At 52.5% G+C, this 26,004-nt stretch overlaps 1 protein-coding gene across 2 annotated transcripts in view; it reads left to right on the forward strand.

The window, feature by feature from the left end:
• Positions 1-26,004, forward strand: part of PSD (pleckstrin and Sec7 domain containing) — a 107,185-nt gene that overhangs the window by 21,206 nt on the left and 59,975 nt on the right. For both annotated transcript variants that reach the window (XM_084633571.1, XM_084633572.1), the window contains exons 2-4: positions 20,716-21,796; positions 21,938-22,040; positions 22,784-23,276. In XM_084633571.1, coding sequence (XP_084489697.1) covers positions 20,828-21,796; positions 21,938-22,040; positions 22,784-23,276 — 1,565 coding nt within the window. In that variant the 5' untranslated portion in view covers positions 20,716-20,827. The remainder of the gene's footprint in view (positions 1-20,715; positions 21,797-21,937; positions 22,041-22,783; positions 23,277-26,004) is intronic.

Consider the following 26,004-nt stretch of genomic DNA (forward strand, 5'->3'; position numbering starts at 1 on the left):
AGCAGATAGAATACCCCTGGTCGGAGTTCCAGGGGAGTGTCTGTGCAGATTTGTTCTTGTGCTTTTTCAGGGAGTTTCTTGAGCAAATGCTGTAGTTTCTTTTGGTAACCCTCAGTGGGATCAGAGGGTAATGACTTGTAGAAAGTGGTGTTGGAGAGCTGCCGAGCAGCCTCTTGTTCATATTCCGACCTATTCATGATGACAACAGCACCTCCTTTGTCAGCCTTTTTGATTATGATGTCAGAGTTGTTTCTGAGGCTGTGGATGGCATTGTGTTCTGCACGGCTGAGGTTATGGGGCAAGTGATGCTGCTCTTCCACAATTTCAGCCCGTGCACGTCGGCGGAAGCACTCTATGTTGAAGTCCAGTCTGTTGTTTTGACCTTCAGGAGGAGTCCACCCAGAATCCTTCTTTTTGTAGTCTTGGTAGGAAGATCTCTGTGGGTTAGTATGTTGTTCAGAGGTGTGTTAGAAATATTCCTTGAGTCAGAGACATCAAAAATAGGATTCTAGGTCACCACAGAACTGTATCATGTTCGTGGGGGTGGAGGGGCAGAAGGAGAGGCCCCGAGATAGGACAGATTCTTCTGCTGGGCTAAGAGTATAGTTGGATAGATTAACAATATTGCTGGTTGGGTTAAGGGAACCTCTGGTGTGGCCCCTTGTGGCATGTAGTAGTTTAGATAGTTTAGTGTCCTTTTTCTTTTCTAGAGAAGCAAAGTGTGTGTTGTAAAAGGCTTGTCTAGTTTTTGTAAAGTCCAGCCATGAGGAAGTTTGTGTGGAAGGTTGTTTTTTTATGAGAGGATCCAGTTTTGAGAGCTCATTCTTAATCTTTCCCTGTTTGCTGTAGAGGATGTTGATCAGGTGGTTCCACAGTTTCTTTGAGAGTGTGTGGCACAAGCTGTCAGCATAGTCTGTGTGGTATGTAGATTGTAATGGATTTTTTACCTTCAGTCCTTTTGGTATGATGTCCATCTGTTTGCATTTGGAAAGGCAGATGATGTCTGTTTGTATCTGTACGAGTTTTTTCATGAAGTTGATAGATTTCCACTCCATACGGCTAAATTCAGTGCCTAGCATAATGACAGGTTTCAGAATAGCAGCCATGTTAGTCTGTATCTGCAAAAAGAAAAGGAGTACTTGTGGCACTTTAGAGACTAACAAATTTATTTGAGCATAAGCTTTCGTGAGCTACAGCTCACTTCATCAGATGCATTCAGTGGAAAATACAGTGGGGAGTTCAGCCACCAGGTTTGCCAAGACATTATCAGGGATGATGTTCCTGACGGCTTGTAGTCCATCTTTGTGTGGAATGTTGGTGTAGAGGTCTTCTACATCCATAGTGGCTAGGATGATGTTTTCAGGAAGATCACCGATGGATTGTAGTTTCCTCAGGAAGCCAGAGGTGTCTCGAAGATAGCTGGGAGTGCTAGTAGCATAGGGCCTGAGGAGGGAATCTGCATAGCCAGACAATCCTGCTGTCAGGGTGCCAATGCCTGAGATGATGTGGCATCCAGGATTTCCAGGTTTATGGATCTTGGATAGCAGATAGAATACCCCTGGGTGGGGTTCCAGGGGTGTGTCTGTGCAGATGTGTTCTTGTGCTTTTTCAGGGAGTTTCTTGAGCAAATGCTGTAGTTTCTTTTGGTAACCCTCAGTGGGATCAGTATACTATTTCCCTGTGTTTATCCCCCCCACCAGGACCAGCTCTGGGGAAGCAAAAAAAAACAAAACAAGCTGCCGAAGACGGAGCGGGGAGAGTCAAGCTGCAGCTGGCATGCCGCCGAAGAATCAAAGGTCCAGGAGCACTGTTGCTGCTCTGCCGGCGGCGCTCCTTTGGCAGCGCTCCTCCTGCCGCGCACACCCACGGGTGGTCTTGCGCACCCCACTTTGGAGACCACTGCCTTATATTTCTAGAACATCACCTATTGGCACATTCTTTGCAGTAATCTTGTAACCTTACTGGCACTGGGTTATTCTTAGGTCACCCACTCATGTCAATCATCCGTAAGCCTGAGGCCTAGTGTGGCTAAGGTAAAATCTTACAGCCTCAGCCAGTAGGCCTTCCATTACAGCCATGCTTTACTTACATACCTAATACACATTAATTTCTCCTAAATACTTGTTAATCTTATACTTCTGTAATCCTGTCTTGCTTCTACCTGTGCCTACAACTTAAAACTATTTATCACACATTGATTATATATGAAATAACATTAACAGAGGCATAGCATGCAAGTCATGGGAGGTGACAGTACCGCTCTACTCAGCGCTGGTTAGGCCTCCACTGGAGTACTGCGTCCAGTTTTGGTCACCACCCGTACAGAAAGGATTTAGAGAAACTGGAAAGGATCCAGAGGCGAGCAACAAGGATAATCAAAGGGATGGAGTGCAAGCCATGTGAGCAAAGGCTGAAGGAACTGGGTATGGTTAGTTTGGAAAAGAGGAGATTAAGGGGAATGTGATAGGGGTCTTCAAATACTTTAAATGCTACCATAAAAAAGATGGAGAAAAGTTGTTCTCTCTTGCCACAGACGGCAGGACAAAGGCAATGGATTCAAACTACAGCATAGTTGATTTAGACTGAATCTCAGGAAAACCTTCCTAACCATAACAACAGTAGGCCAGTGGAACAGACTGCCTAGGGAAGACATGGAAGCTCCTTCACTGGAGGTTTTCGAAAGCAGGCTGGGTAGCCATCTGTCTTGGATGGTTTAGACCAGGGGTCTCAAACACATGGCCTGTGGGGTTCTTTCATGTGGCCCGCGAAGCTCCCGCCCACACCCCCCTCCTCTGCCTACCCCGTGGCACCGTGAGCCCTGCACCGCTCCCTGAAGTGGCCGGAACCACGTCCCTGCAGCCCCGGGGAGTGGGTCATGGGGGAGAAGGGATTCCATGCATTGCTCTTGCTTCCAGGCACCGCCCCCTGCAGCTCCCATTGGCCAGGAATGGAGAACCATGGCCAATGGGAGCTTCAGGGGAGGTACCTGGAGCAGCGGCAAGAGCAGCACATGGAGCCCTGTGTCGTCCCCCTCCCCCCACATCCCCCCCCCCGGGGACGTGGTTCCGGTTGCTTCCTGGAGCGGAGCAGAGCGGGGCCTGCCCTGGCCCTGGCGTGCGCTGCTGCCACTCTAGGTAAATGGCCCTGGGCCAGAGCCCACACCCCGAACCCTTCCTGCCCCCCACACCCCAACTCTCTGCCTGCCCCCGGCTGCATCTCACACCCCTCCTGCACCCCAACCCCCTGCCCGGAGCCCCCTGCCACACCCTGCACCCCAAGCCCCTGCTGCACCCCTCACCCCTCCTGCACCCCACACCCCAACTCCCTGCCCTGAGCCCCCTGCCACACCCCTCACCCCTCCTGCACCCCACACCACAACTCCCTGCCCTGAGCCCCCTGCCGTACCCTGCACACCTCCTGCACTCCTGCCCTGAGCCCCCTGCCGTACCCTGCACACCTCCTGCACCCCACACCCCAACTCCCTGCCCTGAGCCCCCTGCCACACCCCTCACCCCTCCTGCACCCCACACCACAACTCCCTGCCCTGAGCCCCCTGCCGTACCCTGCACACCTCCTGCACCTCAACTCCCTGCCCTGAGCCCCCGCCACACCCCGCACCCTTCCTGCACCCCCGGGGTTGGAATGGGGGCAGGGAAGGGATGGGAAGAGGTGGGGGAGGGACAGGGCCTCATGGAAGGGGTGGAGTGGGGGCAGTGCCGGGGGCAGCAGCAGGGGGTGTCAGTGATGCGGCCCCTGGGCCAATGCACTAGTCCTCATGTGGCCCTCGTGGTCATTTGAGTTTGAGACCCTTGGTTTAGACCCAACAAATCCTGCATCTTAGCAATGGATTGGACTAGATGACCCTTGTGGTCCCTTCTAACCCTACGGTTCTAAGAGTTGACCACAACACTAGACAACACAATGATAAATGAATGATAAAATAAACTAATTGCTACAGAAGCTTCATTATCGAGGCATTGAATGTGCATGGTTAACTCTTCGTGAGTTCCCAGCTTTGTGGCCTGCCTTTCTTCATACCACCAGCCTGATACAAACAACCCACATATTGTAATATATACAGAGAACCAGCAAAGACTGGCCTTGCCTGCAACTGCAGTTGTCCCTGGAGTTTGTTCAAGTGGAGAAGGTTCCTTGCTCGCTCCCCTACCCAAGCTAGGGCTGAGGCCAGTCTGGCCTGTATGGTTCTGCTGAGACCACACATGAGCTACTGCTTTCATTCCTGGGCAACTCAGTGTCAGAGTCACCACACTGCGGAGCAGAGAGTGGATAGTTATCCCTAGGGCTGGCCTTACCATGAGGCAAACTGAGGCAGCAGCCTCCGGTGTCAGACTGTGGGGGGGCGCCACTAGGACCCAGAGTGTAGAAAATTGTGTCTGATGCTGGTGCATATGTATTGTCTCTGCTCTAGACGCACAGAGAGGGTGGAGTGCTGTGCTGGAGGAAGGAGGGCACAAGAGACATAACAGGCAGGCAGGAGAAAAGGTGAGAGGGAATAACGGAAAGCAGCAGGAACTGCAGGGAGAGAGAGGAGGAGGAGCCTCTTATGTACCTCTCTAGCACCCCCAGGGGCCTGGACTGATTAACACCAGCTTCTCTGGGAGCTTCCTGTTTCCTGCTGCTTCCCGGAACCCACTTGAGGAGAACAGGCAGTCAACTGAAATAGTAGGAGCCAGTTAGGCCCTTAAGACGCTGATATTTTCCCTCACGCAGGCCCTGCTAACAGCCAGCTCATTTGTCCCCTTCAATTGAGTGTTGAGAGCACCTATAGCTGGCACAGAACAGCAGTCATGAGTGAAAGAAGAAAACGCCCCTCTGAGGCAGCATTCAGAAAAAGAAAGCAAGCAAAGGAAGCTTTTCTATCTAAGCAGGAGGGAGCTCTCCTGAGATACACAGACACAAATATTCACGGTGAGCCTTCCGGCCGCAGTGAGGATGTGAGTGGTGAGGAGATGCCTGATCTTCCAGTTAGTCAGAGTGCAGGTGACCTGGCAGCTACTGCAGCATCCATATCTCCATGTCAAATGGATGTAACCATGCACATTCCTGAAGAAAAGTGTAGATCAGAGAAGAGTGTGGTGAAGGCGCAAGAAACAGCTACTGCTGAGTTTAGTTCCTTAAGTCTAGATGATCCAGGACCGTGGACCATTTGAGCAGTAGCCTGAGGGACTTCGTTGTACTGCATGGGCCACAGCAAGTGAAAAACTTCATGTTCCCCAAAGACAATGAAAATAGAAGTTTCCATCCAACACATTACTGGCGTGAAATCCCCAATGGTGACAAAGTGGAGAGGCCATGGCTTATGTACTCAAAACCCCAGAATGCTGCATACAGTTTTTGTTGCAGACTCTTCCAGTCTAATGTTCCAGCCACATTGGGTTCTACAGGAACAAAGGACTGGAAAAATCTGGCTAGAAATCTGGAATACCATGAGAAGGCAACAAATCACCAGAGAGCATTCCATAGGTGGAAAGAGCTTGAGATGAGACTAAGGTTAAAGGCCACCATAGATGATCAGCATCAAGAGAAGATTGCATCAGCGTCTCTTTACTGGCAAAATGTTCTGAAAAGGCTTATTGCCATTGTGAGAATGCTTGCTACCCAAAACCTAGCACTGTGTGACACTTCAAATCAGCTGTATGTGCCAAACAATGGAAACTTCCTTAAAATTGTGGAGCTGATGGCTGAGTTGGATGCTGTACTCCAGGAGCATCTAAACAGAGTCACCACCCAAGAAATGTACACACACCACTACCTTGGAAAAACAATTCAAAATGGGATCATACAGTTACTGACAACAAAAGTCAGATGGAAGATTGTGGCAGATCTGAAGTCAGCAAGATATTACTCTGTTATTCTGGACTGCACACCTAACATCAGCCATATGGAACAAATGACTTTAATGGTGCTTTTTGTAACAACAACAGAACCTAGTGAAAATGTCCCTGCAATGGTGACTGTCAGAGAGCATTTTCTAGAATTTATTGACATTGATGATACTACAGGAGCTGGTATGACAAATGTGCTTCTTAAAAAGCTGGAAGATACGGGAATTGCGATAGCTAACATGAGAGGTCAGGGCTACGATAATGGTGCCAGCATGAGAGAAAAGAACAGAGGAGTGCAGACACGGATCCGAAAGTTAAACCCTCGAGCTTTTTTTGTCCCATGCAGTTCTCATTCATTGAACTTGGTGGTCAGTGATGCAGCATCAGCTTCTAGTGAGGCTGCTGAATTTTTAATGCAATTCAAAGCATCTATGTATTTTTCTCTGCATCAACTCATCAATGGCAAATTTTGAAGCAATATCTGGGAACGTCCTCTCTGACACTGAAACCACTGAGTGCCACACGATGGGAAAGTTGAGGGGAGGCAATAAAGCCTATCAAACACCAAATTGGGAAAATAGATTATGCCATAGTTGCCATTATGGAGGATAATGCTATGACGTTCATGGGAGAACAGTGGCAGAGGGAAATGGAATCACCAGAAACCTACATAACTTCACATTTCTGTGTGGCTTAGTGTTGTGGCATGACATACTGTTTGAAATAAATGTTGTAAGCAAGAGACTCCAAGGTGTTGACCTTGATATAGCTGGATCAATGGAACAACTGGACAAAGCAAAGTCATACCTACAGTCTTACCAGTCAGCTGAGGGATTTCAAAACGTTCTGAAGAGTGCACAGAAGTTGGCAGAAGAACTTCACACTGAAGCTATTTTCCCACCCATTCAAGAATACAAGAGTCACCGAAGAAGAAGACATTTTGATTATGAGGCACGGGATAATCCCATAAGAGACCCCAAGCAACAATTCAAAGTTGAAGTCTTTAACCAGGTGCTAGATTGTGCAATACAGTCATCTGAAGAACCTTTCATGAAGCTCAAGAAACACAGCAGTATATTTGGGATGTTGCATGATATTCCAAAACTCCTCGCTATACCTGAAGAAGACCTACACCAGCAATGCAGGTCACTAGAGACAGTGTTGACACATGATGACATGCATGATATTGATGCGAGTGATTTAGGTGATGAACTGATACATTTCAGCAGGATCAACTCCAAAGGCAGTTCTGGAATATATGTGCACAAATAAGATGACCACCCTCTTTCCAAATGCTTTTGTTGCTCTGCGCATACTTCTAACACTTCCTGTAACAGTTGCCAGTGAAGAACGCAGCTTCTCCAAGCTGAAGTTAATAAAAACACATCTACGCTCCACAATGACACACGAGACGCTGGTCAGCCTTGCAACCGTCTCAATAGAGCATGAGCTGGCCCAGACTGTGGACCTTCAGGAAGCAGTTCAAATCTTGCAACCAAGAAGGCACAGAAAGCACCACTTTAATTATTCAAACAGATAAAAATGCCAGTCTTTCCTATGCAGACAAGAAAAGTTACATTTGCTGTTCAGGCGTTTGAAAGTTAAGTGTTACTTAAAATTTTTGAACAAGGCATTTTAAGTTGTTAGTTCTCCTTTATTGGGGTAGGTAGCAGAGCAGTACCATGAGAGGAATAGAACAGGAAGAAGGCAGGAATTACACCTTTCAATGTTTTGGCCCAAGCGAGGGGGCATGGGGGCATCATTTGAGCTCCCCACCTCAGGTGCCAACATGTTGTGGGCCAGCCCTGGTTATCCCCTATATGACTCAGGTGAGACTGCACTTGGGATATTCTAGGCTCCTCAGTACTGGAAAGATATAGATAAATTGCGGAGAGTTCTGAAAAGAACAAACGTGCAACGGGGCTTAAGAGACTGGCTGAGAAAGAGAGAGAAGGGATTGCATGTGGTTTGGCAGAGCTATGAGTAAGAAGGACATGATAACCGTGTGTAAGGCCTGAAAGGGGCTGAATAACAAGGAGGAAGAGGATTCAGTTAGTGGAGGTGATTAGGGGAAACAGGGCCGGCTCCAGGCACCAGCGTTCCAAGCAGGTGTTTGGGGCGGCAATCTGCAAGGGGCGGGAGTCCGTGTGCCGTTAGGGTGTTTCCGCAGTGGCGGCAATTCTGCGGCAGCCTCTGGCTTCAGCTGCTCGCGGCGACAATTCAGCAGCAGTTGCTATCTCTTCAGCCGCTCACGGCGGCGGCATTTCGGCACGCTGCTTGGGGCGATAAAAACGGTAGAGCCGGCCCTGAGGGGAAATGAGATTAAATTGAGCAAAGGAACGTTTTTAGCTGGCTATTACAGAGCGGCAACCACAGCTCTCTAGTTAAAGTTGTCACTGGCTTTTCTTTCTAAGCCACATTTTGATCCTCCTTCTTGGCGCCACTACCTTCCTCCAAGCAAATCTATTCTGCATGCCATTTCGGCTGCATGAAGGTTTAATCTGACTCACAAAACACAGCTGTTCACAAAGAGATGGCAGTTAGAAGACAGCACCCTTCCAACCAGAGCTAAACACAAAGGCTGAGGCCTGGATCTAGAACTTGATCTAAACCTAGTCAGAATTCAAAGGGGGTTTGGCTCCAGTGGGCCAATTCAGCTCCTAAGAAGTAACTTCCATTGAGATCCAGGGTAGTTAGGTGCCTAAATACCTTTGAAAATCTGAGCCTAAGTGTCTGAAGTTGGGCACTCAAAATTAGAAGCTACTTTTAAAAAAGCTGACCTTAAGTGACTTCCCAACATTACACTCAGGACAATGGCAGAGCCAAGAATAAAGCCTTGGAGTCCTGGAAATTATTATCAAATTGTTCAACAGCTGTATTACACAAAATATGGGCAAGGTGAAATAGGGTCAGAGTTAAGGTTGTTTGGAAGTGTCTCGGGTTTGTTTGGGTTTTGGTTTTGGGGGGTTTATATTAAAGAGAATAAGCTTGATTTTTCCCCCGTTGCTTTGCTCCTTGTGTCAGGTGTATTGGTCACATGATGTGCAGAAGGGTTGGGGAAGGAGAAGTGCTGCTGGTTTGGAGGGTTTGACGTTGGGTGACCTTTCAGGGAGATGGCCTCTTTCAGAGGTGGATGAAAGGCTGAAGGCTGATGGTTCAGTGGTGGGTGGGCAGGCAGGAGCAGCACAGGAGAAGGCAGGGGGATAGATATGGGTGTCTCTGTCATGGCCCCTGAAGAAGAGGGAAATATAGTCAAGTAAGAGAAAAGAGAGAGGCAGCTACATCCCGGGGGGGTGGGGGTGGGGAGGGGTGTGCAGCGGAGATCCTCGGGCTAAGGGCAAAGGGATCCTGGGACTGGATCAGCCAGGGATGAAAGACTTTGTCCTCTCTTCCCCACTGTCTGCCAGAGGGATTTACCACCGCCCCCTTCCCGTCTGAAAAAGGCCTGCCAGCGATGGAGAGTTTTATCCTGCTCCCATACACTCTGCTGGCCAGGGGAGGAGGGGATTTACTCCTGAAAATGAAGGAGCTGCCCAGGAGGGAGCAGGAAAGGGCATGAACTCCAGGGACAGTAATGATTGATGGAGGCAAATCCTGGTCAGTGTGTGTGTGGGGGGAGGGGGGATGTTGCTCTGGTGTCATACAGACTGGGGGCAGAGCTGGAGCAGCAAGAAATTGGGGGAAAATCAACTTTGTTTTCCAGCTGGTTCTTTATTGGAGAACCTGAATGATTGAGAAGGGAACCTGCATTCCATTGTGTTTACAGTACTTACCCCGGGGTCCGGGAGAGAAGGGTCAGGCAAGCCAGCTCCATGTATGTTGTGTGAGTGTGTGCGTGCGCACACACACACACACACACCCCTGCCACTCTCCTTTCTTTGTGTGTCTTGCAGCTTTGATCAGAGGGAGTGGGCCTGCACTTTCCCCTGATTTGAGTCATGGTACCACTCAACTCTTCCATTTGGTTAAGCTTGTCGCTCAGGCTCCACAGCAGATTAATGAAAAGCCCCTCCTTTCCCCCACCCTCCCTCCAGCTGGGAAGCAGCTGAAGGATTCAGGCTGTTGATCCTGGGGAAACCAGGCCTGCTAATTAGCCAAAGTCACCAGGGTTTGATGTGAGATCTGTGAGCACCGGGCAGTTCAGGGAGACGTGGTCCCAGACACAAGGGGGAGCTTTGATCCCCATACAGGAGGCTGGAGAAAAGGAGAGAAAATGGTGTATCACATATAGGCAGATGCATCTCAGCCTGTCACCTTCCTTACTCTCCATGCTTCCTGGGAGGTGAGGCCATGCCTGCCTTCCTAGGAGCCAGCTGGGCTAGGGGAAATGTGGGGCTCGGCTGAACTCAAACAGAGGAGGCAATGGGAAGTGGAAGAGGAAGGCGTTCCTGACTTCCTTCTTAAAGGATTACCTAGGCACTGGCAGCCGGCTCTCCCCGGCCCCTCCCCCTGCACAGATTTAATATCGATTTCTGGGGTTGTGCAATAAAGCACAGTTTAATTAAGAATTGATCTGACTGGCCAGAGCCTCACGAGAAAGATTGTATTCTCCCCCTACACACTAATGCACTGACAGGGAGACACTCTGCAGGGGAATTATTCCTTACCAAAGAGAGACCTCCCTTCGCCCTCCAACCTCCAGGGACATATCCCAGTCCCCAGAGAGTGGCAAGAGACAGAGATTTCAAGCTGCTAGGGACAGCAACTGATTGAGAGATAGACCCCGCTTTCAAGAGAGCAAAACATGACACCTTTATTCTAGAGAGAGCGACTGAGGGATCACCCCAGTCTAGAGAGGAAAAACCCTAGATCATCCCATGAGAGGGGGTCCAGGATGGGCCCCAGGTGGCACCATTTTCTACAAGAGAGAGGGAGAAATGGTCGCATCCTAGAGAGTGTACAATGTGAAAAACACCCTAATTTAAGCAAGCATCATGCATGGAACATGATCCCCATCAAGAGGCATTATAACAACTACGCACTAGGCCGATGTGTGTGCGAAGAGATAGATAAGTAAACCCTTCAGCAGGGATTGCATATGGATCCCTAATGTGCTGCCACCACCCCCATCATGCAGAATGTCATTAATACACCCAACTGCCTGAAATACGTCCAGATTAGCAATCATTTTACATGCTGCATGATTGGTTCACAGCCTAGCCACAATCAGCACATGGAGACCCCCAAGCCAATCACGCCCTTCCCAATGCACTGGGATTTCCTTATGGGATTTCAAAACAGCCAGCTTAGCCTGATCCAGTAATCAGAATTGGCCATAAGGAAAAAGACCATATCTGGGCACTGTAGCCAACTTCTCTATGACCCCAACAGGAGGACTTCCCATTCTGGAGAGATCATTCCATGGCAGAACAAGACTAAGATCCTGGTCTCTAGAAAGAGTGAATCATTCAGTCCCAGGAAAAGACATGCTCAGGACCCCCATCATCCCGTTTGTTGACATCAATGGGTGCAAGTGGCTGGAAAACTTGGGCCCAAAACTTCCCTTTTCTCTGACAGACACTCAAGGTCCCATTCTAAAGACAGATTGTCTGGCTCCCTGAGGGTGGATGCAACAGAGAGCAAATCTGTTTCACAGAGACTGCAAGAGAGAAACTGTCCTTAGACAGCATTTGTGTGAAACAGAGAGAGAACCTGTTCCTTAACAAGTGGGAGTGCGAAACAGGCGCACACAGGAACCCGTACCCTGGAGTGTGTGTGAGACACCCAGAGAGATTGTTCCCTAGGGAGAGTGTGTGAGAGAGATGCACTGACACCCAGAGAGACCCTGTTTCCTAGGGAGTTTGTGTGTGAGAGAGACACCCAGAGAGACCCTATTCTCTAGGAAGAGTGTGTGTGAGAGACACTGAAACTGGGAAAGACCCTGTTCCGGGGGGGGGAGGAGGAGGAGAGAGAGTGAGAGAGACTGTTCCCTGGAAGGGCGGGAGAGAGAGAGAGACCCTGTTCCCTAGGGAGTGTGTGTGTGAGAGACATTGACACCCTGAGGGACCCTGATCCCTAGGGACAGCGTGTGTCTGAGAGAGACACTGATACCCAGGGGACCCTGGTCCCTCGGGACAGTGTGTGTCTGAGAGAGACAATGACATCCAGAGGGACCTTGTTCCCTAGGGACAGTGTGTGGGTGAGCCACACACTGACACCCAGAGAGACCCTATTCCCTAGAGACAGTGTGTGTGTGAGCCAGACACTGACACCCGGAGGGACCCTGTTCCCTAGGGAGAGGCTGCCCCATGCACCAGCACAGAAGGATCCTTGTTTCCAGCCCCACCCGTTGCCCACCGAGCCCCTCCCCAGCCCAGCTCCTCGGCTGCTCCCAGCCCGCCGCTCACCGGCCCGGTGCCTGCCCACCCGCCCAATCCCCGCTGAGCGGCGCGGCGAGCCCGGAGCCGAGCCCCGATTGGCTGCCGGCGGTGTCGGGCCGCAGAGCGACAGCTGGGGCGGACGCGCCGGAGTGGCAGCGACGGGGGTCGCTCCGCTGGCAGAGCGCAGGACCGGCAGCGGGGAATCGCCGCCCGCGGCCCGGGCTGGCCAGGGGAGGGCGAACCACCCCGACACCCACCTGCGCCCGGGGGGAGCCGCCTCCGGGCTGGAAGGAGGATGCAGGAGCGAGCCCGGCTCGGGTAAGCAGAGGCCGTGCACTCCCCGCACCCGCCCGCCCGGGGCTGCGATCGGCCCGGCGGGGGAAGGTGCCGCGGCGGGGCAGGGCGGGCGGGCGGCGGGTTCGCGCTGTCAAGGCAGCCGGTGATTAGCCGGCACTAGGGGAGCGCCGGAGACGCGCGCAGCCTTGTCCGCCTTGCGCCGGCCGGGGCCGATGCTGGAGCCCTGCAAGTTCGCACCCGGGGTGCCCGGGGAACAGGGGGGATGCCCCCCGCCCCTTTGCTTTTTCTTAAGCTGGGCTTTGAGCGTGAGCCTGCAGCGGAGGATCGGCTGCCGTAGTTACCGCACGGGATATGGGGGGGGGGGCGCTGCCGGTTTGGGGGCCGGGGGTCAGATCCCTTCTGGCCCGGGCTATGGAGGACTCGGAGCGCTGAAGTTTGCCCTGTCCAGGCTGGGGTGTGCATCAGCGCCGCGCGTGTGTGTGTGCGGCACGTCCGCATTCGCCTCTCCATCGGCTGGGCATGCCGCTGGATCCAGATCCGGGGAGCCGAGAGGAGCTGCCTGCGGGCACTACGAGGGAGCTGGATGCTAACCCACGCGGGCGGCTCCCAGCTGCAGGGAATGGTGCAGGAGCCCTGGGCATAGGGAAGCTGACGCGGGGCTGCTCTCTCCGTCTCAACCATCTGCCAGCAACAGCAGGTGCTGCGGGGACAATCTTCGGAGACTCCCCCGCTACTCCAGTCCCCACCAGCAAGAGGCGCTGCAGGGAAAGGTATAGGGACACTTGCTGGGGGAGCGCACAGCTACCCCAGTCCCAGTGTCTCCCAGCAGCATTCAGCAGGAGCGGTGAGGCTCCCTTTCTTCTTTTCGGTCAAGTAGAATAATGAGCTGTTGATGTTTGTTGCCCAGTTCCCTCCCCGCGTGACTCCAGGGAGCTCTTGCCCTGATGCCTCTCGGGGAGAGGTGGGGTGTAGGGAAGGCCGTTTGTTTACAGTCTGTGTCCTGAATTCTCTGGGAACTTGCTCCCTGCTGAGCTGGATGGATGTCACTTCCACTCAGAGCTGATCCTTGGTGAGCTGGGAGGAGGCCAGGCAGAGGGTGAGGGAGGCCGGTGTGGCTGGCTGGAGGGATTGGGAGGACTGAGAGCCTTGTCTGGCTGAGCCTAGGGGGTGGGATGGCGGAGTGGGATTCAGGATGAGGGGAGTCGGAGGATCTAGCAGGAGCAGTTCTCAGCACAGTCTCTGCCCAGGATGGGAACTGGCATGCCCACCTCCATCCAACCTTGTGAAGAAATCAGACTTTAGGGGCAGGCATACCCAGTGCCTGCATGTCCTGCATCCTGCAGACATACCCCCAGCAGGTGCCTCTCAAAGCCCCATGCCACACCCACTCCCCAACTCCTTCAGAGGCTGGAACGCCCTTTAAAACTCCACTCCAAGCTCCCATCCCTGCCCCCTCAGAGCAGCCGCCTGCACACCCACTGCCTTCAGATATTCCCTCGCCTGGCGCCTCTAAAAACCCCATGCTCTCCACCTCCTACGTCCCATAGCCAAGTACCACATTCCCTCTTATACATGAGGGCACCCTGTCTTCTACACTGCACCTGTGTATCGCACCCCCCAGCACTCTTCTCCACCTCCCACGTTCTGTACCTCCACCCTGCACTTCTGTACGCGCTCACCTGGTATCTGTGTTTCCACCTCCTGCATCCCATTCTGGAATATGAGCCTGGACTTGACAGAGCTGGGGTATGTGAGGGCAATCGCCTTGGAAGGGATGGGGTTTGGAGACTTTGGGGATTACAATTCTGTGGGTTGCACAAGTGTAGGGTGCTCAGAAGAATGTGATGGGGGATTAGGGGTCCCAGCCCAGGAGTTGCAGCCTGAATGTGCTTAGAGCCTAAAGCACTTGAAATCAGTGACTCTGGACCAAATAGGGGGACTGGGAGCAAAGGGCCTAGCCATAATGGAGGCCTGGGACTCTTGGAAGCAGCTGCCATGGATTTCCTGGGCATAAAAGGCATGAGTAAAGGGTATAGATTTGGTGGGGGCCAAGAACACTTGATGATCAAGAATGTACACCTATTGCAACTTGAGATAAAGGCAATGCATGTCTTGGGGGGTGATAGGACAGGATCTGCCATGGGCCTAGGATGCTGGGAATAAATGCCTTGGCTAGCACAGTGGCTTGAGGGTAATTGGCCTCCTCCTCGACAGGATGCGGCTCTAGCACTGATCAGTAAAGCTCCCGTCATCATGGGTGTTGGGGTCAGGATGAGCTGAGGCAATGGACACCTTGCTCAAGAGCTACAGCATGTTGGCAGGCCTTTCGGTAGTAGCAGGGTTTGCTGCAGACCTGGGCAGTGTACGCTAATCTCTTATTTCAAAACAAAACAAAACAAAACCTCTTTTGGGGAAAGAAAACCTTCCTGATGTGAGCCCAGGGTAAACTGATACGGTGGCACCTGCTTGAGTTTGCAAAGAGCCTGAAACAATAGCTCAGAGAGCAATGGGCAAACTGCCCTGTGCATCCTAGTGAGGGGTTAACTTTGAAACGTAATGGTGACAACTTAAATATCAACATTAACTACTTCACTGCTGTTCACCTTAGCGGAAACTTCCTGCTGCCCTCCACATGCACCCAAACCCCCATCAACCTCCTGCCTAACTACTCAAACTTCCAGCTTCCCCCAGGGCAACCAGTATGATGTGCTCAGGCATTGCTGGAACTGAACTCTGCAGCGCATTGAAAATTCAGGTAAAATGAATTGCATGTAATAACGGATGAAATCACACAAGGAATTCTGTCCTGATAGTATTATTTGCTTCCTTCTTTAATTCAGTCAAAGCCTTCAGACTTTAATTGTTCTGAAGCTGCCCAAGAAACTCCAGTCAGCCAGCCTGGAGTGCCTTTGAATCTAGGAGCCTTGGATGTGGAGTTTCAGGTCCTTGCTGCTTGAGAACACTACAGTTGTTTGAAATTTGTGCAGAAGGAATTGAATTTGAGAACTAAGGTAGAGTGCAGGCGCTACCCAATGGGCCATAGGAGGCCAGAGCTGGCCTACTTCGGGATCCTCTACCCCTGCTTAAAGGAAAAGAACATCAAGGATTTGGGGCGTTTTGGCCCTTCATTAGGGTCCTTAATATGCCTTCCAATGTGAGCACTCTGTGCGCTTGTAACTGTGCTCTCTTTTCAATCCCCCCGCTTGTTTCAGAGTCATTTCCCTGTTTTGATGCACCTCGTGTTAGCAGGGCGTCCTGTACCTCCTTGGTGTGAGACTGTGTGGGATGCACACTGCCCGCGGGTCCCTGGGATCCCTTCTGAATTTCTGAAAACACCATCCTGTCTGTTGTGTGGCTATCCCTCCTGTCAGAAATCTCTGTCCACGAGTGCCTGCTGCCCACAGCCAGTGAGTAATATCCAAAGGCCAATTCTACAAGCTCTCATGGCTGGGGGGTAGTAAGGAACTGGGTACAGAATCAATCAGTTCTCTGTCAAGAAAGCAACTGTATTGTACAAAGAAGGGGAAGCTTCCATCCGGCATCTTCTAGTAATCTTAGATTTTTCTAAGCCTACTGTTGTGTAATCTAAGCAGGTCTTCTTAAAAGCCCTTTAGAAAAGATACCTGTTTGTTCTCCATAGCTTGACTAGAAGTTCATAGGTTGGTGGGTTCTCTGTCTTCCCAATGTGTATTGGCCAGTTGCTGTGTCCTGAAGGTAATGTCCCAGGTTGTTTTGCTGTCTTCCATCACAGTATGCTGTGTCAGGTAGTGTCTGTAGGTAGCATTCCTGTATGCTGGTTTCTTTCTTTGTCTTTCTGGTGTGCATTGTATGCCTTTTGTTGCCCTGTGGCCTGTAGGTAACATCTCAGTAGTCTTTTAATGAGGCACGGGGTTCTTTTAAATGGGCTTTCGTTGTAGAATGAGCCATTTCCTCCCATTGTCCCTGTTTCCTTTATTATTTAACATATGACACTCGTGGTCCTGGTCCGTGTCCAACATATTTAAATCAGCAGGCCTGAGGGGGCCGGGAGAGTTGGAGAAGAGATGGATTATAGTAACAATGAGAGGGATGTGGATATCACCATGCATCCCCCAACACAATAAAATGGGTCCTTCCTAACCAATAAATCCACTTAACTGGAATGTTTTTAGGATGGAGGCAAACAACATAATGATCTGTACATTCAATAGAAAGGTGGTTGCTATTTATTGCAGTGTCCCTTTGAGCTAGAAGGATGTTGGTTCACAGCTTGACTGGGCAGTTTGAAAAGTCAATCGAATACGAGGGCTTGCTATTTCAGAATAACTGCATGGGTTGACAAGCCCATAGACTGCTCTTGTAGCTGACATTGGCAACACATTTTGTGAGCTTCCCAGGCATCTTCAGACCACAGAATTGAGTGAGTTAGATCTAATTTGTCCCCCAGCACCTCAGTGGAATTGGGTTCCTTATCTTGAGTCTCATCTAGATAGATGGGGGTCCACCAATTATCATGATTCCCTCCCTGGCAGCTTGTTCTATAGCTGAGCTCTGTGTAGAGTTACAGTAGGCCCAGCTTGATTCCTTCTGTAACATCAGTGGAATTACCCCAGGGACAAACTGGATCCATAAACACGCTTGCTCGCTCACCAGAACTTTTCAGGTTCAGCTGGAGCCTATTACTTCTAGCCTGATATCTATTGCTCTGTTCATCTTGACTAGAGAGTAATTGGTCCCTGTCCCCTTTCTAATGTCTCCTCACTTCTATACATAGACAGTTCTTATGACTGGTCTCAGACGAAGCCTCCATGATCATTCTCTTGAGTAGGAGCAGAGAGATTATTTAACCTCTCTGTATTTAGCACTGGTGCGACCCATCCTGTGTCCAGTTCTGGTGTCCACAATTCAAGAAGGATGGTGAAAACTTGGGAGAGGATTCGGGGAAGAGCCATGGGAATGTTTAAGAATTAGAAAACTTGCCTTATAATGATCGACTCAAGGAGCTCAATCTGTTTGGTTTAATAGAAAGTTAAGGGGTGATTTGATTACAATCTAGAAGTATCTACATGGGGAGCAAATATTTAATAACAGGCTCTTCAACCTAGCAGAGAAAGGTCTAACATGATCCAATGGCTGGAGGTTGAAGCTAGACAAATTCAGACTGGAAATGAGGTGTAACTTTTTAACAGTGAGAGCAATTAACTGTTGGAACAACTTGCCAAAGGTTGTGATGGATTCTTCATCACTGTCAATGTCTAAATCAAGACTGGTTGTTTTACTAAAAGCTCTGCTCTAGGAACTATTTTGGGGAAGTTCTCTGGCCTGTGCTATACAGGAGGTCAGACTAGAAGATCACAATGGTCACTTCTGGTCTTAGACTCTTCAAAGCTATTGTAGAGCAGATAGTGCAGGCTGTCAGAACCTTCCAGCCTTAGGGAAAATGGCACCCTGGGTGAACTTGCATTTTGGTGCGCCTAGCCCTTGTGGGCATGGTGCTCCCCATTGCCCCTGGCCCCTATAGGCTCCCCAGGCTCCTCACCCTCCCTTCACCCCTAACTCCTATACTGTGCCCCCTTCACCCCTAATCCCTGCACTCCCCTCCTGCACCCCATATCCCTACATCCCTTCACTCCTAACCCCTGCCCCCCTCCTGCGTCCTTAATCCCTGCATTGTGCCCCATTCACCACAATCCCTGCCCCCTCCTGTGCCCCAACCCCTGCACTGTGCCCCCTTCCCCCCCAAAAGCGATGTCAGGGCTTCCTGTATCCAGGTCACTTTCCCCACCTGGGCTGCGTAAGGAGAGGGCAGGAGAGGCACAGCTCCTGATGCCTCACAGCACAGCCTAGGTGGGGAAAGTGACCTGGATGCAGGGAGCCCTGACATCGCTCCTCACTCCCCCCCTCACAGCCCCTAGGGGTGCGTGAAGCATTTGGTGTTGTGTGTGTTGGGGGAACTGTGTGTGTGTGAGAGAGAGAGAGAGAGAGCACAAAAGAGAGAGCATGTTTGTGACAGATTGTGTGTATGTGAGAGACGGCATGTGTGTTGGTGCTTGGGGGAGTGTGTGAGAGAGGGAGTGTGCATGTGCGTGGAGGGGATTGTGTGACTGTGTGTGTGCGTGCACCTGAGTGAGTGTATGAGTGCACTGTCTCTTTAAGAAAGCACTCAGGATCAGGCGCCTGAAGGCTTGTTCAGATGCTAGCTCCGGACCCAGAGATTCCCTCTGTCCTGTCAGCTCAGCGGAGACTGGCTACACAGGTGGAGGGGGGGACACCCCAACATCAACCTTCCTCCCCCCCCCCCCACCCCGCACAGCAGACAGGACACTCCCAGTCCAGAATGGCCGGGGGGGCTCCATGGGAAGAATGGGTGTGGGGGACAGGAGCAGTGGCCGCTGCACACAGCAGTGGAGTGGGGGGGCACCCCTGCTCCGGATTAGTCACTTGGATGGTCGTTCAACTTCTCCCCTGCGGCTTGGGTCCCTCTGCCCTCTCCAGACACTGCTGCTTGCCTGCCACCTCCACCAGCCCAGCTGGCTCTTGGCAGGTCAGGTGGGACTCAGGAAAACCCTTCACATGGCACCCTCTTTGGCGGGGTGCTCTGGGCCGCCGCCCGGACCGTCCACCCCAAAGGCCGGCCCTGGGGCTTTAGTACATGCAGGGGCCCAGAAATCTGCACTACCAAAATTTACCATCTGTGCCAAAAGGCAGCCTATTTTGAAATCTCTTTCAAACTCACGTATGCTACACACACACACACACCCCCGCCACACACACTCTCCTAACATGTTCTGGCCATTCAACATCAAGAAGTGTGGAAGAAACCCCCCAAAATGTGCTACAATGGGGAGTGCAGGTTAAGGCCTTCCATTGACGAGTGCTGTTGTATTCATTTAGATGGACTATATGGGCTTAAGGTATTAATGTAACCCAGTCACTGTCAGACTTTCTGGCTGTACCTCAGTCCTTACTGAATGCTAATTGGCTCCCTGCTCCACAGGTGGTGGTGAATGCCGGAAGAGCAGGGCTGGGGCTTACGACTCCTTCCCTGTAAAGGATGCGGAGTCCTGTGGCAGTCCTGTTCCTGCACTGAAGGGAGGGGCTGGGAGAGAACTACTAACCTCCCTGGCCTATGCTCTCCGCCTGGGGTACTGGGACAGCATCCCACTGCTGGCCTTGGGGGCAGATTCCCAGGGCCAAGTACACTGGCACTGAATGGGATGATCAAGCCACATGCCCACCTCTCTCTCTCTCTCTTTCACACTGTCTGTCTTATACACAAAGGGCCAAATTCTCCTCTTGGGGCTGCTCACGCACACACACCCATGCATGCACACATCCTCTCTGCTTCTTTCAACTCTCCCTCAGATTTTCAGGGCTGCCCAGCTCTGTTGTGCATGCAGATGAGGTCATTGCTCACCTCGGTGGCTCTCTGCTCATGCAAGTCGTGCATTAGAATGAGACAGGCTCCTAGTTGCTGGGCTTAAAGTGTGCCTGGTCGAGAGGGGATACCCAGCAGGCAAAAGAAATGCCTACAACTCCAACTGTGTTGCTGAGGGGTGCAGATGTCAGCTTTGCCTGGGGAAAATCCCCTCTGATTGGCTGCTTCCCCCCGCCCCCCGGGGAAGAGCAGCCAATCGGGGCTCCTCCAGCAGGCAGATGGAACTCTGACCTTGGGAGCCGGCCACATTCTCACAGGAGTCCGGCCTCTCAAGGTGGCTCCGCTCCCAGCTTTCCCCTTGCTCCTGGGAGTAACCAGGTGGTGCTTCTGCTGCTCCCGCCTTTCCTCTGCAACACCCAGCCTGCGGGAGTGGGAGAAGCAGCTTCCCTGCAGCTCCCCCAGGCCTGGGTGATGGGGAGAACAGCCCCAGAGATGCTGGAGGAGCAGAGATGGGGCTGGGAGGGCAGAACAGACTTGGGGCCAAAATTGATGGGGGCAGGGGGACAGTCAGGTAGGTGTGATGTTACTTTAATTTATAGAACAGGACAGATTCTCCCTCTTCCGCCCCCCACTTTTTTCAGGCCACTTCAAGCCCTGCCTCGTTATTCCATTTAGGTGGCCAGTTCTGAGACTGTAGCCCTGTTTTCTCTCTCTCTCTTCGTACTCCAGCTGAGCCAAATTCTGCCTTTATATACCAGTGCGATCCCTGTGAGGGGAGCCAGGGAGCCTTGGTGGCTTAGGATAGCGCTGGGCCTTGGTCCGGTCCATATCTCTCCCTTTCCTGTATCTCTGATTGTATTTTCGCCCTAACTTGCTGTTTTTTCCTTTGTTTCAGGGCCACGTAAGGATGCGTCGCCCTCTGGCGGAGCTCTCAGCTCACGGGTGTTGGAAAAGCTCCTCCTCCCTGCCCTGCCCCTTTTGGCTTCAAACCTGATTCCTCCCACGCGATGGCCCAGGCAGGGGGAGTCATGCGCTTCTGCCCCGAAGGAGACTGCACTGTGTCGCCCACGAAGTTCACCCGCAACCTGGATCGGAGGCCCTGGCTGCCCGCCGCCAAGAGCATGGAGTCCACTGCCTCCAGCCCGCACCGCTGCCTCACGCCCAATCTCAGCACGGGCAGGATCCATTTACTGCGCAAGAGCCTGGCTCCTGAGGCCTGGCGGTGTCAGCTGGGCATGTATAACAGCACCGGCTCCTTAATCCGCAAGGCACCAGAAGCTGGCCCCTTTGGCAATGGCAACTGCCCAAGCTCTGGGCGGGTGACAGCACCGTGCACCCCGCTGAGAAGCAGGCAAAACTCCTTGCTGTCCTCCCCGGGCAGCCGCAGCCCACTGGTGGCCCCGGCGCCCGAGGGACAGAGCTCCGTGGTGACGTTCCGCTTTATTGAAAAGGCCAGTGTGAAAACCCTCAATGGCCTCCCATCGGGCGAGCCCAGGAGGGAGAATGGGCCAAGCCCCCACGGCCTGAGCCGCAGCTTGGAATTCGGGGAGACCATCCACTGCGGTTCCAGCAAAGAGGGGAGCTCCTGCCCCACCATGCAAAGCCAGCCTTCCCCAGGCAGCAGGCAGGGCATAAGCGAGAGCCTGCGGCTGACAGCCCGGCCGCCCACATGTGGCTCTGTGAGCGGGCATCCTGGCAGCACATGCACCCCGCCAGCCCAGAACAGCCCATTCCAGGAGCACCTCAGTCGGAAGCTGAAGCTGGAGGTCTCTGCCTCGGATCCGTTCCTGGCCGGTAGCCGCTCTCCTGTGGGCAAGCAGCCCTCTCTGAGTACTGGCAACGGAAGGGCAGCAGGGCACCCCCATGCTCTGAACACCAACTGCCTCTTCAGCTCCCTCTCCAACGGGCTGGGGACACCATCTGAGCACATCTCGGCGCTCCTGCACAACCCCTTGGGCATGGAGCCCCACGACCAGGTACTGCCCAGTGTGTCTCTGAGGGAGAGCCGGGCCTCACCTTCAGAGGCCACATACCTGCTTCCCCGCCCCTGTCCTTCCTCCCCGCCCCCACCCCACCCCCGGGAGGCTCCCAGCTGACATGCTCTTTCATTCCTGCAGGGGGGCTCATGGGCGTATTCCCGGGAGAGCTCAGCCCATGCCCAGCGCATTGCCAAGGCCAAGTGGGAATTCTTCTATGGCTCGTTGGACTCTCCAGGGACAGGTAACGGGTCCCTCACGATTAGGGGGTGGGGATGAGGGACAGCCTCGCCTTCTACTGCGACCGACATCTGCTTGCTAAATCCAGATCCAAATACTCTGGCTGGCCTTTTCTTTGTCCTGGTCCAACTGAACCCACCCCAGAACCAAGCCCTCCTTCCCCGAGCCTTATGTTTGGAAAGGCTGGATGCAAATTCTGTAGCTTGGGCCTATCTAATAAAATCCAGGCTCGAAATGGCCAGGCCCTCGTCCCTCTGAGGCTAGCAGCTCTGCTGCCATCCGAGTCTGTTTGTCCAAACCCCTAAGCTCCACTGTGGTGTCAGTGAATCCATCCGTGCTGACTCTGGGTGGCTGGATGCAGCTCTTGGTTTCCTGTTTGAGGAGGGCTTCAGGGTTAAAAACCCAGTTTGGGTAGGTCAGCATGGTATGGGCCCCACCTGTACAGTTTGGGACACATCTAGCCACCCCAAACCCTCAGACACGCTGGCAGAGGTGAATCTCCTTTTGGACACTGCCCCAGTACCTCCCTTCTTACCTTTGTTCCTCTGGATTCATACCTTCTCTGGGCCCAGTTATGCTCCCGCTCCATGCTGAACTCTGCTGGAGGTGGTCATACGTCGCAGTTGCAAAATGGGTCCCTCTGCATTTCTCAGGTGCAGCTCCCTCGTTTGAAGTGTAAGCTGGGTTGCTCTTAGAACAAGGTTACAGCTGCTTGTATGTAAACGCTCTGGGATCTCTCTGTTCCAGGCACCTCTCCCCAGACACCTCTTGAGTCTCCATCACTGGCAAAACCCCTGCAGAAGCCCAGTCACCAGCTGCCACCAGAACCAGAGAAGCCAATGGCGGAGCGCAGCTTGTGTCACATCGAGGTGGAAATAGAGATGGCTCCTGCAGGTAGTAAGAAGCCAGGATCCTGTGAAACCGGCATCATAAGGAGGACGGTGAAGTATTCAGAGACGGATCTGGACTCGGTGCCGCTGCGATGCTATCGCGAGACCAACATTGATGATATCCTGGCTGAGAAGGACGAAGGGGATTCGGCCATCGAGAGCCAGAAGGACAGCGAGAGCAATCCAAGTGTCACAGGAACCCTGGGGAGAAGGAACAGTGTGACAGAGGACCCCTTTCCCCAGCACAGGGGAGAGCAGGATGGAAAGTGTCTGAGGAACAGGATGCAGGGCGAAGAGATGGATGAGGATGACGAGGTGTTTGAGGCGACAAGGCAGGAGAACGGGGGCAGGTGAGGTTTGCTGAAGGGGAGTGAGATGGTGCATTGTGGTGGGCTGCTCCATTCTCCATCATCTCTCAACTACACTGCGGACAAGCACCCAAACCAGACACATGTGTTCTGTACAATTTAGTGTATTTGTGTAGAGCATCCTCACATTGGGTTAGGGTCCTGTCCAGTACTACAAGCTAAGGAGGATTGGGCTGGCCAGCACTCATAAGAACAGCCATACTGGGTCAGACCAATGGTCTGTCTAGCCCAGTGTCCTGTCTTCCAACAGTGGCCAATGCCAGGTGCTTCAGAGGGAATGAATGGGACAGGGGAATTATTGAGTGATGCACTCAGGTGGGAAACTGCTAAAGAAAACCAATGATGCTGGTGAGTCAGCAGGAGGTGCTGTGGGAACTGCTGGAGACATAGAACTAAGGTCACTTGGGGTGATCAGAGACCCTAAGGCCCTTCTAGCAAGTAAGGGTCAAATTCCAACCAAGATAACGACATTCTGCCTCCCTAAATTCCCCCCGAGCTTTTTCGGCTGGGCGCATAGGCGCTGACTCCGTGGGTGTTCCGGGGCTGGAGCACCCATTGGGAAAAATTGGTAGGTGCTCTGCATCCACTGGCAGCTCCCCACCCCGCCCTGCCCCAGCTCACCTCTGCCTCTGCTTCGCTTCGCCTCCTACCCTGAGCATGCCGTTGGGTCCTGCTTCTCCCTTCTCCCTCCCAGCGCTTGCTCCACGAAACAGCTGTTTCATGCGGCAAGCCTGAGTGGGAGGGAGGAGAAGGAGGAACGTGGTGCCCTTGGGGGAGGAGGCGGGGCCAGGATGGGAATTTGGAGAGGGATCCAATAGGGGCAGGGAGGGGTGGAGTTGGGGCGGGGGCAGAGGGGGGCGCGAGCACCCACCGGTGCCGACAAAAGTTGGTGCCTGTGGCTGGGCGTTAGTGTCCTTCGCTACCTGTCCTAAACGGCCGCGTAGTGTTGCTGTGTGTTATCCAACAGCTGCCGTTCTCTACCCCAGAGGGGACTGCATTTCAGTAGTAGATGATTAACTTTCTATGCATAGCTAGGACATGAGATTGCTATGCTTTTTGGGATGGAGAAAGTTTTCTATACAAAGAGCAAGCCAGGTATAATTGTTTGCCTGCACGTATTACTTGTTGACACAAAATGCTTTCTGAGGGGATGGCATGGGGTGAGAGCAAGGCGTGGAGAATAGTGTGAGTAGGGTAATGGTAGGATGAGGGAAGGGACAGGTGCGCTGGGATGAATGCCACACCAGGGGAGCATGGAGAGACAAATCATGAAGTGGCTAGAGCTTGGAGCCTGACCCAAAGGCCATTGAAGTCAGTGGGACACTTCTCATTGACCTGAATGGCCTTTGCATCAGGCCCTAGATCCACCTCTTGCTTCTTACAGGGACTATTCTCTATCTTGTGGCTAGTTTAATCTCTCCATCCTGTAAGGGCAGGTGACTGTGACATCACCCAGCCAGTTTGACACACAGATGGCTTTCAGCATTCAGGACTGACTTCCCCCCCGTTCCCCAGCTGGGGAATGGGCCTCAGGCACAGCCAGCAGCTGCCCACTGCTGCGGCTGTGCTTATAAACATAAGGGCTGTGTCCATCTGAGTGTGATGTGTGAGATGATTCTCTCCTTTCCTCCTGCCCCCGGGCCAAAGTGGAGCTTACCAAAATGAGGTTTCCACAAGAGTCTAGCTGGTGACTGCACACTGGGAGAGTATCCTGGGTGGAGCTGTTGGGGCCAGTGAAGATAGCCAGCCAGTTGTGGCCCACTTTGTCTCATCAGGAGCTATACATGCAGTGGCTTGCCGTGAGCCCCATGTGGTCAGCTGCGAGCGGCTCCAGGGTCCATGACTCCAGTTCCGACAAAGACTGAGGACTTGGAGACCTGTCCTACAGCAAACTGTAGGCTGCAACTTCGAGGTATTCTAGGGGGCTTCTGGGCTTGCCATTTCTGTGTCTCCGGTGAGGCAGCATTGTCACAGGCGGATCCCAGGAAGGAGCAGGCTGTCTGCTCCCCTTATCAAGGAATCATCTCCTTTCTGGTCACAGTAGGGGAGGACAGCCATTCTGCATGCACTGAGCCGCCCCCTGCAGAGGATGGCAGCCTCACTGTGCTGAACACCTGGCCAAGGGAGTCTGTGGTGCAGCTAGGGGATAGTTATCTCGCAGGAAAATCCTAGGTGGAGCCAAGGCACTTGTAGTATTTGCTGCAAGGTGACTAGATGAGGAGAGCACTACACCCCCGTCAGGGATGAGCTCACCTAGTCTATCTTGTGGTGAAACTACAGTACCTTGTCTCACTGTGTCATCACAGCAGGCTGCTCACGTGTTAGTCATCATGCAGTGAAAACACACCACAGCTGTCCCCTCTTCTTTCCAGCCCCAGCCCCACTCTGTTCCCTAGTGTTCCTCTAGTGTGGTGGGAGCCAGAATGAACAGCTCCCCTGTTGGGCCAGTGTGGAATCGTACCACCCAGCTGAATTTTCGCTTGCATGGATAACTCAATCTATCACTCCTAGCATGTGGATATCACTGTACCGTGCTGATTGCCTTATTCTTCCATGGCCCTCCAGTAACATACCACTACTGTAGGGTGTGACGGGCCTCCCAGTCAGAGAGGGGACCAAGACCTTGTCTGTTAAGAGATTCCAGTTGCCAGATCTGCTAGTGCAATGAGGCCTTGTCTGCACACAGAAGTTGTACTGCTTTAACTATACT

This window comes from Lepidochelys olivacea, assembly GCF_965140295.1.
Source record: "Lepidochelys olivacea isolate rLepOli2 genome assembly, chromosome: 7".
Taxonomy (NCBI): Eukaryota; Metazoa; Chordata; order Testudines; family Cheloniidae; genus Lepidochelys; species Lepidochelys olivacea.